The following is a 19,521-nucleotide window of genomic DNA, read 5'->3' as shown; positions in this document are numbered from 1 at the left end:
ATTCTAGAAGCAAACAAATCTATTTCCGGTTTCCCAATATTTTTAATGATTTTTATGAAAGCATAATAGTTTAATTGATACTCTGTGTCAATTGACAATGATTTTGGCCCTTTGTCGGCTTTTATGTTGTCTGATGACGTAATGTAACTAGCAAAGACTGATAGGTTTTTGTTTTCGCATCATTCCCAAATAAGCTTCGTGGCATAATTCAAGTGCTTAAATTTCACACTCCCTCCTCGATTTATACAGGAGATAGTTGTTTGGTTATCAATTCTTGGTTTATCAATTCTTATTTTTGGTCAGTGACTTTAGTGCGTAAAGTGCTGCTTTTATTTTTAAAAAATTGATGTGCATTCGAGACTCCTTTTTATCCCAAAACCCATGAAACATTCTTTTCTCACAAGAAGCACCCCAGCTAGACGGCGACGCGTCTGAGAAAATTTCTAATGCAAATTGTTGTGGCTTTATGTCTTGTCCTTTTCCAATGTTTTTTTTTCCCCACCAGGATAATTCGATTTTCAGTAAGCTGGGAATTTCGATTTTTCTATTGTAATTTTTATAGTCGTTCGAAATAACTGAGGGTTTTAGTAAACCCATATTTTGTTGCAGGGCATGATGCTACTAACTTCCCTATTAACTGTGCAAATACTATAACAGTACAATGTGTTTTTCTTTTAAATTCCTCAATTTGACGTTTTAGAACTTCTAAAGTCTTTTCTTGCGGTAAGGAAATCTTTATGCTAATTGAATTAAACGAAAAAATCCGAGAAAGGTAATGCTCTGTTGAGGGTCTAATATACTTCTGTTCACATTTATTATGAATCCTAATTTTTCTAACCGATCTATAGTAGTTTTTATGTTATTTTTACATTGATCTTTAGTATCAGCAATAAGTAACATGTCGTCCAGGTAAGCTACTAACAGAATGTTCAGTTTTCTAAGAACTGCGGATACTTGTTTAATTATTTTAGTGAAAATAAATGGCGCTATGCTTAGTCCAAATGGGAGTGAGTTAAACTCATACAACACGTTCCTAAACTTGAATCTTAAGTATTTTCTATAATTTTGATGTATTGAAAGTAGAAAATAAGCATCTTTGAGGTCAATTTTAGCTAAATAGGTATTGGGAGTCACAAGTTTCAGAACTGTTCTATGGTCTTCCAATTTAAAATGTTGGCGCTTCTATATGCGTATTGAGGGCGCTGGAAGTTTAAAGACTGCCGGTTCTTCTGTTGATTTCCGGATGCTGCAGTTGTCATAAGAACAGTTTTCTTCTTCAGCTGAGTGCTTGATTTTTTTAAGATTTGATGTTATCAAATCGCGTGATTTCACTCTTATTTCAACATTGTTACTTACTGGAAGTTTCACTGGATGAGGAGTGAGACGAAGAAGAATCACTTGAAACCAGTGAGCTCAGCTTATTCTGAATTCCAAATTGAAATTTTTAAGATTTAAAATAAACCTATTTTCTCCATTACGTTTCTTTCTTAAAAAATATGACGATAGAAATTGACCTTTTATTGGGACACATTTTGAAATAGCCCCAATTTCTATTAGATTATTAATAGAATTGAAGTAATCTTTATACTGACATCTTTCAATGCTAATTTTGGATTCCCTGAACCCAGCCCAAAATTCTGCTACCTTATGTAACATTTTTCCACGCCAATAAAAATTGACTTAAGCGACCCGCGTATTTAGTTACCTTATTTAAACAGAGTATTTCTTGCGATAGTATTTCTGTTCCTTGTGATCGTTCCATTTCTTCCTTCCCATTGGCGACTTCTCTTCTTTCTGTTCCTTGAATCTTCCCTTGTATTGAGTTTTTTCACTTCACTTTTCTTTTCCACACTAATAATTTTGCGTTTCGGCATTTCGATAACAATAATCCACTACGCAATTTTATTTTCGACGCGTATCTTGAACACGACAAAACTGAATGATTACCAGGATCCGGACAACGACCAGCGATAAGGTGAAACATAAACAATTTTTTTACTCTAAACGTCGTGCCGAGAACATGATTCACGGAAACTACATAAGGTGTAATTATATCAAGGACAAGCGAAGGAAAATTGTTTATATACAGTTTGATGTATATGTTATGTATTAATAGCAAGTTACTAAAGGAATTATTTTAATTGTAGTCAAAAATCTATTTTTGTTATAGTGTCGAAACCAACTTTAAAAATCTAGGCAGTAAAAATGAATTATTTACTGACAAAAAACTATTTGTATCGAATTCCTATTGGAAAAACGAACATAACTTAAACATGTATGATACACATTATTTTGAAACTATTAATATTTCTCTTAACTTAAAGGAATATGATGCATACTTTGTTATTATTGAAGTCAAGTCAATAAATCTATAAAGAATGGCTATGTAGGAGTTAAATATTGTTTTTAAAGCTTTTAACTCTGAATTGGCAAAGAACTGCACTATGTACAGAGGGTCCCAATGATAGACATTATTGACATTTGATTTTTTTAAATCTGATGAACATAACATGCTTTTGTAAAGGATCACTTTTCTTACTTTTTAAAATCAGTGTTACTTAACACGTTACGTAAAGTTTCGATGTAATTCTCATAGGTTATATCGCGAGACGTTCAGGTTTTATCGGGTAAACTGTGCATAGGTGGTTTTTTGGAAAATTTTTCTTGGAAAATGATTCCAAAGAATTATTTAGTCGAAACCATTGTTAATATTGAAGAAAATAACTTAAATTTTATATGTGTCTAAATCCCGTTTCGTTTAATATCAAATGTTCTTCAAAAACGTATTCGAAAAAGATAGGTGGTGTTTAATCACTGTTCAATTTTAGCAGCTAGGGATTTAATCAGTAAAACGGCTCCCATTGGTCGAACTAGAAAGGTTCATTGAATTTTATTGGCTGCTAGTACAATGAGGAAAATAATCACAGCAAAACGAAATAGTGCATTTCTCTCTCTATGCTTGACAGAATCTGTACTTCAGTTTTGCTCTAAACTGTTCCAATGTGGAATTTTAAAGCACTTAATTTGGATTAGACAGTTTATCAAATAGTCCGTTATTGGATTCAGGTTCAGACTGGGCGACATTTCAACTCTAATTGCACAATTGCGTTAACTCGGGTTTCATTTTGAATCCAGATTCAGAAAGCTAGAAAATGCTGGTAAGTTTCCTATTTATTTTTGGTTGGTAAGCTCAGTCAAAACCATTAGCAGAAATTTGATAAGGTATTCAAACTAAAGCAAGAATTAAGTAAAGCTTGGATTGTAATTGAGGTTAAAAAGTCTTAGAATTTTAGGTTTAAATTTGATTTAGTTTTGTTTATTTCAAAGACAAGTTTTTAGTCTGAAAATGGAAATACATTGTAATTGTAATATTTGAGTTCGTATAACAAACATTTTAGATTACTATAGCTGGAATAATTTTTAAGTAAAACGCACGTGACCTATTCAGTTTTGACAGCTGCGACATTGCCACTATGCGAGATTATTCACAATTCTGAAAAAAAAATAGTAACTTTGCTATTTTAAATGGAATACCGTGTATATTTTTGGATTCTTGGGACCCCCATACGTTTCTAATGTTTGCATAACATTCTCCTATTCCGTGTCAGAAGTTTTAATTAAAGTTGCCTTATTTACTAACGAAATAGAGCATTCGTAATTGTGTTGGTTTGTTAGGGTTTAAGCAGGGATAGAAAATTACTTTGACATATGACAGGGTGGTTAAAAGTTAGGTATTTTCATACGTTACGCAAAACCTGTAAAAACTTTAGTTTTAGTTATACGACTACCCCACATTCAACCAGAACAATTTTACTGCTCTTTCATCTTGTAATTCGATATACAGGGTATTGCATTTAAAACAATTTTATACGGAATTTATGTGGGGCGTCAAAATAATTAATTTTTACCAGATTATGTTTAAGGGCCAAAGTTCCTATCCAATACAGTTAGAAATTCATTAATACCCAGGTTAATTTTTATAATAATTATAATGAAAAAATGAGAGAAATGTTTTCCCAATTCTTGAAAACCACCCTAGAGTAGAAGCCAGAGGCCAATTTTTAATTCAATTTTGAAATGATATGCTAAAACTTCAAGCTCCAAAAACAGTCTAAAAACTCAGAATCCTCAACAGAAGTAATGATTGCTTATTTCAGTGTTTTTACCATACAAACCCATTAGTTCAGACAAAAAATAAATTAGTAGTTAAACAATCTTCTGCTCCTCTGAGAGAATATGGACTTTTACTTCACTGACTTATGGAAGTTGGTTTAAATTGTGAATACCCAATGATACAGACGTATCATCCGCGAAAGCCATGATGGAACGAGAGAAGTCAAACTGTCGCTAATGAAAATAAAAAACGGAGCTGAACATGATTAGAGGAAGTATTTAATTAACTGAGAGGAGAGATCTTCTGGAATAGAATATTGTGGTTCACGCAATCAAACGCCTTGAATAAGTCATACATGACAGGCAGGGAGAAAGTTTTGAGTGAATGCGATTATAAAAGAATATGATGTAAGAAGAATACGATGATGTGATGTAATGTCGTATGATGATGTAAGAGAATGGTCTGATAATATCAAAATAAAGTTATATTAAACATAAATTGACAGAAACTTCTGTTACATTCTATCAACACTTCTCTCTGCAATTGTACTCCCTGGGTTCAAGAACTACGGCTGTAGAAACGGAAGTTGGATGAAAGTTTTGGTTCAGAAATTAGCGTGTGTGTGTTAGTGTCATCTGGCACTAGAGATAAGATGTAATGGTTAGAGATTGGGAGGAAAGTTGAGAATGAAAGTAGCGTGTCACTGGTAAATGAGTAGAGGGAACGGGGTATTAATGAAAAGGACGGGAAACGTATGGGCACTAGTTTTAGTCTGGAACTAAGAAAGTTGATTTAATTTAAGTTTTTAGAGAAAACAATGGCATCATCAACAGCTGTTATCTCTGGAATTAGATCAATATCGACCAAGAATATAACTATGTACTACTATCACAATAACCTTTACACGTGTAAAGACTCGATCTCCTACTTCTCCTCGATAGTCATGTACTGTCATAACATTACCATCGAGGCGACTCTAAGGAAAGTATTTTCGTGATATTACCTAATATCATTTTGAAAATGAGACTTTACGCATACGTTTAGAATAGTACATCTTTTTTACATTTTTTATAACATAAAACTAAACAGAATTACTTGCTGCAAAAACAATTCATAATATGAAAAAAGTTAATAACAATATAAAAATTTTGAGGATTTTGAAACAGGATTATTATATTATATCATTCCTAAGTTGTGTAAGATTCTTATTTGCTAATTAACTTACTGGATGAATATTAAGACACAAGCCTAACCAAACATAATTTGTACTGATTGTGAGATATGTGTTATTAAATGTCCAACTAAAAATATTTTTACTGTGAAGGTTACTGTACATGATTAAACCAAAACCTCTTCTGTAAATTCCTTGGCCCGGTGACAGTCAAAACGAGATGTGTTAATTTCAGGTGTCACCATTCTTCTTTCATTGACAGTCTTTCTCAATCTAGTAGCTGAAAAGATACCGACTACGTCAGACGCAGTGCCACTCATAGGTAATGATAGAACTGCTTCGTCGTCGCCCTTTGATACTTGGAGGCTAAATTCAAAACGCAATTACAGTTCGAGCCAGTAACCTTTAAACTATTAAATCCTAAAGGCACAATGTGCCCTTATATTGGTGGTTATTTGAACAGCCCTTCAGCTTAGTATGTTAGATTGAGTGATATCTGAATTACACTTTAGCACTGCCAAACTTGGAACTCCTAAAAGGAACTCACAGGTGTCGATAATGATTGATATAGCTTGAAGGAACAATTAAGGAAATTTCCGAGATCCGCGAAGTGTGAAACTTCTTAAACTTACCGAATTTTGTGCCTTCGGGGAATTTTAAACTCGGTTAAAAAGGCCTTTATTGGTCTCTTGGAAAAAGGGATTCAATCAAATAAATTATTGTGTTCCATATTGCTCTAAAATTGTAACTACTACTGTAATCACGATATCTGTTATGTTACAGGAGTGACCATCCTTCTATCATTGACTGTGTTCCTGAACCTGGTGGCTGAAACTTTGCCCCAAGTATCTGATGCCATTCCCTTGTTAGGTATCAATCCTTTTATGACATGTCTGTTTGGCTACCTCCTGAATACTGCCTGTTCAGATAGTTTGTGTGTAATGATATGTGTGATTGTGTTTGGAGGTCGTTTTATTTTCGAAACTGCTTTAGTTAAGGATTCGCGGAAATTTACTGGCATGTTTCAATTTATGCTTCAAGTTACGACACTTAAAATAGATAGTCTGGTTTCTGTGACATTTTACACTCTGAGTGACCCGACGAAATGTTTCTACAATTTTAGAATAGGAATGTTACTTGAGGTGATTTCGGTAAGTATCCATTTATGCTCAGCGTCATTCAATTTCACCAAGTGTTAAAGAATCACAGAACAAGCTACTCAAGCACCTTGCAATAACATTAAGAGTGATAATGCACTTCCATCAAAATTAGTGTTTAGAGTCACGAACGTTATCTGGTTGAGGCATTACAAAGCATTTGTAGTGTTATTAGAAGGATGAAGAAGTTTAGTTTTACGAAGATGGAAATAATACACTAGTATACAGGGTGAGTCAACGATAGAGTAAAGTTCATTATCTTATTAGTTTCGAAATATGCAAAAAAATGAATATTGAAATGCATAGTAGGTTTTTCCCTAAATTCTATACAGGGTGGTCCAGTTTTTAAATGTCAATAATCCAGCACTCGATAGCCCATCAAACTTCGTAAGGAAAATACAGTCCTTCAAAGTTCAGTTTAAAAAATCGGTTTCTTGTCATAACTGTCAGACCGTTAAAGCAATTTTGATCAAATTTTTCGAACAAGTAGTTATGAAATTAATACTCATTAGGTGATGTTAATGACGTTTGTCGAAACTGTCCAGTGGCGTAGATACAGAAGGATGGTACTTTCTACGTCACTGAATATTTTTAAAAAATTACAGTTTTTTTTACTTTTCTTGTTCATTTTGAAAAAATAAGTATCTCTTATAAAACTCTGATCTGAAACTTCGTTTACGAGATAATTGAGTTATTACGTCCAAAGACCCAAAACCAACCCAACCCGATTTGAAATTTGTCTTGAAAACGGTGAAAATTGACTTAACAAACTTAAAAATGTTTAATGTTTTTGTATCCAGTTTTCATAATTTCCAGAAAAATTGAAAGACTTTAGTTTTGAAAATTGACTTAGAAACCTATAAATTTACTTTGAAAATTGGTGAAAATTGACTTAAGAGGCTTAAAGATTTTCTTTGTAACCAGTTTTCATAGTTTTCAGAAGTTGAAAAACTTTAGTATTGAAAATTGACTTGTAGACATGAAAAACTACTTCCTCTAGAATTTTTGACTGCAAATTCGCACATTTAAACCTTGAAAATCCACTTGCACACGAAAAAATGACTCCAATGCAATGAAAAGTTACATCAGAAGCTTAAAATTTGTATTTGAAGTAAGTTTTCACAATTTGAAAAAAATTTCATTATTTTAGTCTTGAAAATAGTCTTAAATACAAGATGACATTAGATTCATGAAAATTGACTTGAAGGCTAACTTTTCAAGTTTGTTACTTTGGTTTTTATTTTCTTAAAACTCTGTACTATTTTTAGTGCTTTAAAACTGCGAAAATCGAGTTTTAAGGCTATCTTCACCAAGTTTTTGTCGTAGCAGACTTAAAAAACAATTTTGACATTTTTCATAGGCTTTAAAATGTCATTTCAAGCTTTGTCACTATTAAATTGACTTCTAGACACTTCAGTGTTAAAAATTCGAGCAGTTCTTAAAAATCTAGATTGTTTTTACTGCTTTAAGGCTGTTGTCAGCCTGAAAAATCGAGTTTATATGCTCTTCAGGATTTTCACAAAGTTTTCAAGCTTATTCACTATTAAATTGACTTCTACACTACTCGGTGCAAAAAATTAGGGCCTTACTATGAAATTCGGACTGTATTTAGTGCTTTAAGACTGAAAAACCAGTTAAAAACTATTTATAATAGTAAAAGTTAAATTTCAAAATCCTCTACGATGAAAGTAATAAATTTTGGCCCTTACGATATCAGTTTTGAACACTAATTTGCACTGTTTCCGGTGTTTAATTGAATTCTAGACTTGTTTTAATCCAAAAAATTTAATTGTACCTACACTAATTAAAGACCTGAAATAGACTTTTGGACTGTCTTTAGTCTTAGTAAATTAGTCATTTCTAGTCGTAAAAGTCAACTTTTAGACTATTTTTAGTAGTAAAAAATTAGTGTTATGGGCAACAATCTTTGTTTTGATTTCGGGATTGTTTTCGTGCTTTAAATCCAGTTTCAGACACTCAACAATGCACTATGAAAAACGAATTTTAAAACTATTCCTAGTAGTAAATATCAAATTTTGAGATTATTCAGTACAAATTTGGACTCTCATAAGTCTTGAATGATCAGTTTTACACAGTTTCTAGTCTAAAAAATAGAACGCCAGTAAAAAGTAACCTCACAGATAACCAGATTTGAATCCTTTTGAACCATTTTAAATACAATAACCCAAGTAGACATTTTTTTCAATTTTGAATAATATCCAGTAAGCGTAGAAAATAGAGCGAAAAAATAAAAACTATGTCGCTATATCAACACCTCTAAATAATTTTCACAAATGTCATTCACATCACATAATGGCAATTCATTTCATGTACTTGTTCCAAATTTGAGCAAAAAAAACATTTTTTAAACTGAAATTTGTAGGTCTGTGTCTTCCTTAGGAAGCGTTCTTCAGGAAAATGACATAATGCATGTCAACTTATTTTTGATGGACTATCGATTGATGGATTATTGACACTTAAAACTGGACCACCCTGTATATTTTACGAAGGCACAGTTATTGAGGTGATCGATAAAAAAAACTTGTTTAGTTAAGCATAAAAAAACACATTTTTCCTATTTGAAAAAATCTTTTAATTTCTTTATTTCTGTTTGCTTTTTTAAAGTTTGTATTTTTTTTTAAACAAAAGATATTTTTTTGCATTATTGAAAAAAGATGTCTTTCCTCTTTAAAATTAACAGTATTAAGTTCGGTTTAGCTAAGAAAAAAACCTGTTTAGATGTAAAAAAACTAAACTTATATAAACAAAACTAGCTTTAGAGGCACGCTAGTAATTTTAGAGAATGTTAGCTTCACAATATAAAAAATTAAATACATCACAAATGTAACGAGTTAATTCTAGGGAAGAAACATACAGAAACATTTAAATTTATTATTTTGAAGTGACCTTACATTGAAACTAAAAATTAAATAAAATTGTAGCCGCTTAAGAGAAAAAGTTGTTTCACTAAAATTAAGAAATTTGTTACAGCTCATTTTTAAGAGAAAAAGAATGATTTTAATGATGTAAGTAAAAATATATCTTTATGTAATAACTGAAAAAAACAATGAGTTTATAAAAATTTTGTTTACGCCTCTGGAATCTACGGAAAAATGTGTTCTAAAAATGTAAAATTTATATTTAGCTACATTTAAAAATAACAACATTTTTTAAAGAAAAGTAATTTTTTTTAAATTTGGCTAAAATCGGTTTTTTGGTGAATAACTTAAAAACTAGTTTAAAAAATTCAATACTGCACGATGCTTATCTCAAAAAAGAAACTATAAAACTATTAGTTTTCTCCTATCTTTTATAGTTTTCGATATGTTCTACAGAGACATCGAAATTTGTCTACCCTGTACAGGGTGGGCCAGTTGGTATATGGAAGTCTTGTTTATCTTTATAAATCCAGGGTTAGTTAAATGGGAAAAGTTTTAGAAAATTTTACGGCAAATTAATACCAAGTTTCGAATTAAATTATCTCTTTTGGTTTTCTAAAAAGAAGAAAATATGCAACATTGCATTTTAAAGACTACCCTTGTTGTTGCGAAACCTCACCAGTTTTGAAAGGAAGACAATATTAAGGCATTTTTTATGTAGAATTCAAAAACGTTTTTAGAAAAAAATTGTCATTGGTTTTCCAATTATGTCTAATAGCTTTAGTAAATCTTACGTCATTTTGCTTTATCGGAAAGACCTTAAAATTTCCTTTTTAACGATTATTGATTTATAACTTTAGCACGTTTTAAAGTGTAAAAATTGAGTTTTCCTAAAGTAAGTCCTGAAAAGTTTTCTAATTGTGAAAGTTAGAAAAAACAAGTTTTTATTAAACTAAAATAATTTCATTAAAAAATATAGTTAAGAAAAAACTCTCAAAATTCTACCCAGTTTTGGCAATAAGTTTACTGTAATACGCTGTTATTTGTTATGTTTACTTAATTGTATTTATAATTTTTTTAATTACCTGTCTCGCTTTTCCAGAATTGCGTACATAATTCTATTAATTTTTTTTACTATCCAAAACTAATGTGAAACGTATAAAACTGCAAAATTAAGTCCAAAATTCTACAATTAACAAAAATCGTTTTAGAGAATTCTCAAAATTGTTTAGTTTAATTTAACCTAACTTTTTAAGCTTAGTAAAACAACCAACGTTTCTAGGAACATGTCAATGGTACCAAACATTGAAAAGAGAATTTTAAGTTCTTTCCGATGATGCACAAAAACAAAATGGCGTCCATATGATTTATCAAAGTTATTATACGAACTCTACGTAAAAAATCCTTAATGATATCTTCATTTCAAAACTGATTTTAATGTGATTTAGAAACTAAACGGAAATTTGGAAACCGGGTATGAGTTTAAAACTTTCCTTATTTAACCGACTCCACCGTATAATAGAAAACTAAAATATCACTTAAGAACTTTTCGGTTAGTATAGCACAAGTTTGCAAGCACTTCCTCAGAATATGTCAAAAACTCCTTTCAAGAGGAGGTAATTATTAGCAACATAAATTCCGACTAAAAACTTGCTATGTTATTCAAATCTATGTAATTTGTGTACAGGTAAAACTTATTGATAGATACTCGTCTTTAAATAATATAAATAACAAAGTAAATATAATCCAATTGAAAATTCCCTTTTTAAAAATATGTTAGTAACATTAAAATCCTTTAAACCCAAAAATACATGACGCTGCTCGTTTATAACTTACTCGTATAATCCCACGCTAAACTATTTCGGTTACCATAAAACCTCTTTTATATTTTTATTGTTTGAGAGAAAAAATAACCATATTGCATAAACAATTCCATTTCAGTAAAAGAATGCTTTTAGATGCAATTTATGCTCTTTGTTTATGTGCGCCCTTATATAACTGGTTGTCAATAATTCCGGAAAATTGCTTTAATTGAGTAATCAGTTAAAAGCAATTTTATTTCAATATGCGCTGGGCTTTGATTGAAAATGGTGGTATATTGGCACAGTCCCTTTGAACCTTATTGAATTAAACTAGCGTAAAGGTTGAACTTGAATTGATAATCATTCTTCACAGACTCAGATTATTAAAGTTTGGAATGGCAAACTGTATTTTAACTAGGTAATTTTGAACTTGACGGTAAGATTCCATATAATTGCAGGGCGTCTTACTCTTTGACTTGTACCTCAACCAGAATTCTCCAACTCATCTAATATTTAGCTATTGAAGGTCACTCTAGTGTTGGGTATTTACATGTTTCGTCTCATTATTGCAACTCACCAATTTTGATATACGCTTTACGAACACTAACACAGCTAATTATTATTATTGCTCTTGTATTTCATTTTCAAAATAACATTTGCTTCTCATTGTTTCTGCTAAAAGGCGTCTGGTAATAATGTAACTTCTGCTGCCACTTTTTTTAAAACCTCCAAGTATCAAAAGGCTTACTCCATATATATATTTATAGTACATGTTTTGTTGATAAACATACTTTTATGTGTTTTACTTGCTTTAGTTTTGTGTTTTGTATACATTGACAGGAAGCCACGTAGTTAAAATGTACATACATTGTAGATATATTCGTATTAGTCTCACTACACGCTTGTGAAGGGTTTTGATTCGTAAATTAAGAACAACTTCACTCAACTGGTTTTCACTTTATTCCTTTTGCAGTAAAGTAGTTAATATTTAAAACTGAGTGCGTATAGTAGTATAAAGGAGCTAAATGTTTTACACCTGCAGCTTAATTTTATCATAATGACACTTAAGGTTGAAGTAGACGTTTTGTAGAAGTGCATTTCGTTTGGAGTATTGTGATTGTGTACGCACTAAATAATAAATAAGGTAAGACCTTTTTTGCTTCAACTTACTTGTGTAAGCTATTTTAGGATTATTCCTGAATAAATCATAAATCGAGTACTTGGTAGCATACAGAGTTGTAATTTTCAATTTATTGTTGTGTATTTAAAAGGGAGACCGGGTAACAATGAGTTTTGATCGGATGAAGACTGGATCTATAATCGAAACGTAGCAAAAAATCGAAATACTGCAGTTCTTTAGCTGTTATTTTTGATTTGTGCAATCAATTCAAAAGGTTTGAATGTGTAGGTATGTGTATCTCAAAATTAGAATCCTGTGTCCTACAAGGAAAAACAAGACAAGTTTAAATTAAGTTTTAACAAAATAAGTCTACACATTCATGCACCTGATAGTGTGTGCGTTAACATATGGCACACTAATTTGGGAATACCCTGTATACAAGGTGACTCAAATTTCTACAGTAAACCAAAGATTTTTCAAATTATACACGAAGCGTTGGGGTTGGGCCATGTGTTTTAGGAACTATGATAAATACAGGTAAAAATACATTTAGTTATACAAGGTGTTATTGAATATAATATCACAGTTTTTCCAAAATAATTTCTTCTTAACAGCTTGTAACTTAGTTGATTTTTATGACCTACATTGTTCTTTTAAAAAACTGACAAATAACTGAGTTATTCTACAAAACAAGGGCAATTGCACTGTTATATCAAACCTGTAATCAAATTTAGCAGCTTGTAATTCGATTATTTTTAATAAAGGTATGGCCCAGCTTTTTTACCTTATTCTGTAAAACTACTTCGATAAATTTTTTAAATAAATTGAATATCCTATAATAAATCTTTCGTCAAGGCAAAATTTTGACGGCTTGTAACTCAGTTAATTTGTTTGACAGGGAACAAAATCTTACTCCTGGCGACTTTTTTGCCAGATTGTCCCCTATAAAATCACTTATTATGTTTTAGTAAAAATGTCAAACAAATGGGGTATTTTTTAAAAAATCACTAGTCGTACCAAATTGTATCAAATTATCTGTTTGAGTGTGGAGTGTACTCTTTAAAATGGCCTATCACAAAAATTGTCCAATAACTGGTATATTCTAGAAAAAATAGCCAGTTGCACTAAGATGTAAAATCTGTCTCTTTACAAGTTTGATAAGTTGTAATTTGGTTGATTTTTGCGAATCAACCAATTTTATGATACATATACAGGACAGATACATACACAGATACTCATTACACTTACATTTCACGTTGTACTAACACTAATAAATGTAAACTGGTTAACTTGAATAATTTCAAAATACTATGTGTCAAATTGTAGTGTTTTAATGACACTTTTTAGCTAAAATGTCAATAATGACATCTCAAAGGAACCAAGTAATTTAAAAATAAAGACAAATTGAACTAAGTTGATGTTTGAAATTGTCTCTTTATAACTCTTAAAACTTTCGTTCGTCCCCTCTGCATAATACTGATACTGAAATTGTCAAATAAGCAGGTTATTAACAATAAAAGCAAATTGAACTCAATTGTCAGTTTTTACTTTAACCAGAAGTCTGTTATTTTCGCAGATTCATGATGACTCAATATATCTTTTTGCAGCTCTTAGAGCTCCTATTTTAACCTCTAAATACTTATGTTTGGTCCTTTGTCCATTGAGTAAAAACGTGGATAATTTGCAATTTAATTTGTTTTTTGTATACATTATATCTTAAAGCACTTTTTACAGTCACACATCGTATCAAGAGCCAAAAAACTTGAAAAACGTTTTTTTTTTACGTTTTTTGGACCTTCTTCATAATTTTGTTTGAACAATAAAACGCAGTAGAAACTAACTGCCCATGGTAAATATCCAGTTACTTATAACTTCTTTATTATAATTTGAATTTGTTAAAAATTTAAACACTTAACTTTGACACCCAGTATTACCCCAATTAAAACTCCAATGACATATATGTTTATATAACATTTTAGGCTCAGTAATACATTTCATCATTCATCACTTTATATTGTAATGGGTATTCAGTAACAGGGATGTAAAATTTCCAGAAACTTAAATTGCTGGAAATTTTTCCCCCTGTAAACTACTCCATTTATTGTCAATAACTCGGTTATTTTGACAATTATCGGGTGGTTTAATATACCAATTTGTAGCCCTTGAAATTCTTATTTGACCACCCTGTATAGCGTTTTTACCTAAAACGTCGAATAACTAAGTTATTTACTGTTAAATCTGAGTTGTTTGTTTTAAAGTTTGATTTTGAGCGGTTTTACTGTGACAGCCCAGAAGGGAGCATATAGAACATCTGTTCAATTAAATCAGATTACTATACCCTTGCATAAATTAAAATGGAAATTTTCCGACTCGAAAATTACCACTTTTACATCTCTGTTCAGTAACACCCTGTATGGCAACTTTCAGAACATTTTTCTGAATGCAACCTTGCCAAATCTACATGAAACGTTGGCGACAACAAAGTGAAAAGTTGGTCACATGACGTTATGAGAAAATCTGATTGAGGTTACCGTTTACAGCAGCTTTAGCAAATGTCAGAGAATTTATTTCCAATTATAATAGTTTTCTCTTATTCTTACCATTTATTTATTGCTTATGGATAATTTTTAAATTTCCATACCTATATGGTATATTGCAATTTTGGCAAAATCTAAACTATGTTTTAAAAACTTAAAACTGGTAATCCTGTCTATGTTACAACTCAGTCCTACAAATAAATCCAAACGTTCAACAAAACAACTATTTTTGATAGTATAAATGATAAAAACGTTGTCTTAACGTTGTAAAACATCAGATATGATGCCCTCATTTCATGTAGATGTGACAAAAGACACAAATATACTTTAACTGCGAAAAAAGTCCACGACTTTCCCTATCCAACGTTTCAATTTCCCTTTTAATATCTTCGAACTTCGACCCTCACTACACTACAGTTAATTCAATTTTCCCATTAAGGTATCCCTAGAAAATCAATGCATGATTTTACGGTCTGGACTGTTTGGTGGTCCGAATCTTTGCATTCAATCTGGATAAAATGGATAACCTGGTTATTTAAATTATCTAATCAATGTTGAAGTATGTTGTTTTGTTGCCAGATTAAATTGAAATTTTTCAGAATATTTTTTAATTAATGTTTTTTCACTGCTATCAACTTTACGCAATATGTTTGTCAATTCTGTGGCTGATTTCAACTTGATGTATGCAAGAAATTGTTTTTTTATGTTTTGGTACAGGGTGAGAAGAAGGTTTTTGTACAGGGAAGTCTGTTAACTGAAGAAAAAGTCAAGTATCCGGATTGTATCTTGAAATCCAAGATATTCGACATTTACAGGGTTGATATTAGAACAAAATGTCAAATACAAAAAAACGTGTAGTATGTAAGCCATTGTCACACCTGATATTTGCTATTTTATATGGTTTTTACACAGCTGGTAAAAACAACACTACACTTTTAATGTGCTGAACAAAAATATCTGGACAAATTAAATGTTCTGCAAGATCTATCCAGTCTTAAACACGTTAATCTAAGGAGTATATTCACAATCTTAACAACATAGCAGATCTACAAAAAGGTTGCACTTTTCACCAACTTTCCAATGAATAACTAACTCATTGTTACCCCAGTCTCAATCTTACTCCTCTCTAATTATTTGCCAAAACTTATGAAACGAATGGTTTAGTTTGGTAATGTCACTGGATCAAATACTTTCCTACTATACCAACGACGTTTTTTTGAATGTAATAAGATTCTTTAAGACTTTAAGTGAATAAATTAAAAATAACAAACAGTGAATAGGTCACAGAACAGAGAGTTTACTACGGTAAATAACGACGACGGACCAGAAATCGCGAATATGACCAAATATAGCCAGCAAAAGTTAATTTTCTTAAATTGGTTCCAGTCTTCGAAAAGCCGGCGCAAGAAGAATTAAGAAAACTTACAACTGGATGGAAGTTTGTGCTCATTTTACAAAAAAATATTGCGTTGTAACTCCAAAACTGGTTTTGTTATCAGAATAATTACAGTTTTCAACTGTTGATGATGCTTGCATAGTTTGGTGTTTGCTGATAAGTGTATGTTCAAAATCCACAACTCAAAGACAGCAATTATTAGAAAAATGTCGGTCTAAACCAAGTTGTACAGCTTCTTCAGGAATTCTCTTGTCCTAAATCGTCGTTATAGTAGAGAAGTGTTTTCCACAAAATCCTCTTGTAAATATGTCTATTGCACATTAGTTGCTCTAAATGCAAATTATAAACTTGTATAGCTAATAATAGACTTAGCACCGTTAAATACCAAAAGTGCTGTTATTTACTAGTGGCTACAACTAAAACAACACAAAACCTTATAGTTCTGTACAGGTTAAAATTTATTTAGTTCTCACCAACAACGTAGTGTAGATTCACATTTGTGTTTGGGAAAATGTATGATGCGTGCTGGTTATTTTGCTCACAATATGATAGCTTTGGCGTTTTGGCTTAAAAATGTTCAATTTTACAGGTACTTACTTCAATTGTATCATGTTTATGGTGGCTTCTTCAGTCGTGCTGACAGTCGTGGTACTAAATTACCATCACAGGACAGCTGATATCCATGAGATGCCTCAATGGGTAAGCTGATTTACTATAATATTGTCACATCTGCGTTGAAGTTTTTAGTAATTTTATTATTGTCGTTACTAAACTTATTTTGATTACACTTTAGTAATGTTCTTGATTCAGGGGTGAAGTAAAAAATCTGTAACTATATTACAAAAGCTGTATATAGAAAGAAAATAAAAACCTTAAAAATACAGAGCGTCAGAATATGTAAGATGATCAGAAATTCCTTTCTTACGTCCAGGTTTTCTCTAAATTTATTAAAGGTTGTGAATAAGAGTACTTACTTTCATAAACATAAACACTTGAAAAATTTCTAATTTCTAAATTGACCAAACTTTTTTTAGTAAAGACAAATCAAAAGTAGAATTTGTCAAAAATTGTATGAAATAAATATTCTAATAATAATTTGTTCAGTTTCAGGGAAGTAAGAGTTGGCAACTGTTACTTTATCAATGAATTAACATTTTAAAAAGGATACATACGTTTTTGGTAATTTGCCTTGGTAAACTAAGACTTTCGTATATTTTTAAGGTATTTTGACAGTTACAAGTAAATTTATATCAGTTTATAGCCCTTAAGATCTTTTTTGACCACCCCGTAGAAAGATCGATACAGTAACAAAGTTAAATAAATTAAAAAAACTAAACTGAAACCTTAATTCAACATTTTCTACTTCAAAAGTCCCGAATTTCGTAGTTTTGACAGTTACAGAATAATAACTAAACATACAACATTGATACCTGTTTTGAATTGAAAACTTTCCTTGACCACTGCGTATAATTTATATTATTAAGCTACTTAATAATTAAGGCAGTTTGAAGTGAAGATCAGTTTGACTTTATCAGTTTCTATTTTAACAGTTCAAAATTTGGTTTGAACCATTTTACGCTTAATACCTCTATAAATTCTTTTTTGACCGCCCTCTGTATATAACATAAATGTCAAATAAAGACCTACTTAATAATAGTTGGAACAAATTAACCCACAATTAATTTCCACTTTAACAAAGTTATGTTTTCCACTTTTTTTTTAAATATAACGTACGTTTTTCATTTTTTGTGTAAAATATACATGGGGGTGTCACAATTTTAGGCACTATAAATACTCCGCTCCTATCCATTTCAGAGATAAAAAGTTTATGGTTTTGGAAAGGCACTTTCAAGAACAATTTACTTATATGTATATACATACCAGGGTGGAGCAAAAACGTACTTTTTGACGTGAACCTAATTTTTTTAAATGGAAAACTCTGTATTTTATTGGAGATTTAGATACTTCATTAAGTACACAATCAAAAAATTAAATACTAAACTATTTAACAACAATGTTAACGAAAAGAATGACAGTGGTAATAATTACGTTTCTATGGTTGTTGATAATGCACACAAAATAATAAAAAATACCAGTAATATTGAATATGCAATAATAATGTTTTGGTTATTTTCTCGAAAAGTAATGAAATTAGAAAGAAGTGTTCTACATTATTGATTGGGTATTTAATGAGACGTCTATAATTCTCTAATAAAATACTGAGTGTTCGAATGAAAAAAAAGTTCGGTCAAAAAGTCCGGGTTTTGCTCCCTGTATATACTTAAGTAATTTCTCATTGAACGCCAGCCCCTTTCCAAACCATAAACTTTTTCTCTGAATGTACAAGGGAGGAGATATTTTGAGAGTAAATAGAGTTGGGACACCTTTTGTATAGAAAAAAACTCTATTGGGAGCCCAAAATTAGTATACAAGGCGTCTCAGAAAAAATTTAAAGTTAAATTTATATTTTTTAGTTAAACCTTGTGTTTTTTATTGCATTTTGAATGTTCTTTAGTTTAAATCAGGTTTGTTAAAATGTCTACTTTTAGAAATTGGTAAAACTGGTATTAAGTTAGAAGAAAGCAACTTTCATATTTCTATCTTGCTTTTTCGTAAACTGCTATCAAGTTTTCTTTAAACTGAATGTTGGGGTATCTTTTTACAAAATATTAAGTAGGTAGGTATACAATATTATTTTTCTACAATCCTCTCTGTATAAGCTAAAGACTACTTTTAAAATGTATCTCTGATTCTATTTTATATATAGAGTGATCTTGAATAATATGATATTATTCATATACCTACTATATTAATATAATTTTGAATACATCACGTATTTCTATGAAGCTATACTTATTTTGTGGACTTTCGCTAATATTAATATATTTTTTTTTAAAACCTTTGTGTCTTTAAAACATTTGAATAATGGGGTAGCAATATCCTGATTTCCAGTACATAAACAATAATCTAAAATAATGAAATAACCTATACAACAAACTGATACTAATTATTTTTGGTAATATAAAGTTCAATATATACATAGTCATAAAAACGTCAGCATATGACGTATTAAAAGGTCCTCTAGAGACAAACCTAATGCGATACTACAACTTTTTCTATCCTATCCTATTAAAATTAGTTGACACATTCTGGAATTGTGACCATAAAAGTTCGTTCTCCAATTAGATTCTCAAAACAAGTTTAATATAAAAATAACGTTATATCTAAATATTTGCAAAAACCAGCCGGTAAAATAGCACTGTGTGTATTAAATAGTTGACAAACTTGTTTTGCGTAGGTAGTGCATTTCTAAAAACTTTTAAACACCGAACCATTTTTTATCAC

The 19,521-nt window shown here is 30.8% G+C and overlaps 2 protein-coding genes across 4 annotated transcripts in view; one reads left to right on the top strand and one right to left on the bottom strand.

Annotated features, from left to right (window-relative positions):
* Window positions 1-1,936, bottom strand: part of LOC145738941 (cuticle protein 18.6-like) — a 99,317-nt gene extending 97,381 nt beyond the window's left edge. The window contains exon 1 of the mRNA XM_081994132.1: window positions 1,706-1,936. Coding sequence (XP_081850258.1) covers window positions 1,706-1,762 — 57 coding nt within the window. The 5' untranslated portion in view covers window positions 1,763-1,936. The remainder of the gene's footprint in view (window positions 1-1,705) is intronic.
* Window positions 1-19,521, top strand: part of nAChRalpha6 (nicotinic acetylcholine receptor alpha6) — an 86,297-nt gene that overhangs the window by 64,326 nt on the left and 2,450 nt on the right. The window contains exons 8-10 of one of the 3 annotated variants that reach the window (XM_081994131.1): window positions 5,521-5,607; window positions 6,069-6,155; window positions 16,766-16,875. In XM_081994131.1, the coding sequence (XP_081850257.1) occupies window positions 5,521-5,607; window positions 6,069-6,155; window positions 16,766-16,875 (284 nt within the window). The remainder of the gene's footprint in view (window positions 1-5,520; window positions 5,608-6,068; window positions 6,156-16,765; window positions 16,876-19,521) is intronic. The other 2 variants (XM_081994129.1, XM_081994130.1) reach the window with 2 other exon arrangements.

Source organism: Ips typographus, linkage group LG16, assembly GCF_016097725.1.
Source record: "Ips typographus isolate SLU linkage group LG16, UJ_Ityp_2.0, whole genome shotgun sequence".
Lineage (NCBI taxonomy): Eukaryota > Metazoa > Arthropoda > Insecta > Coleoptera > Curculionidae > Ips > Ips typographus.
Note: the sequence above shows the minus strand (reverse complement) of the source record. Positions and strands in the feature narration are given on the sequence as shown.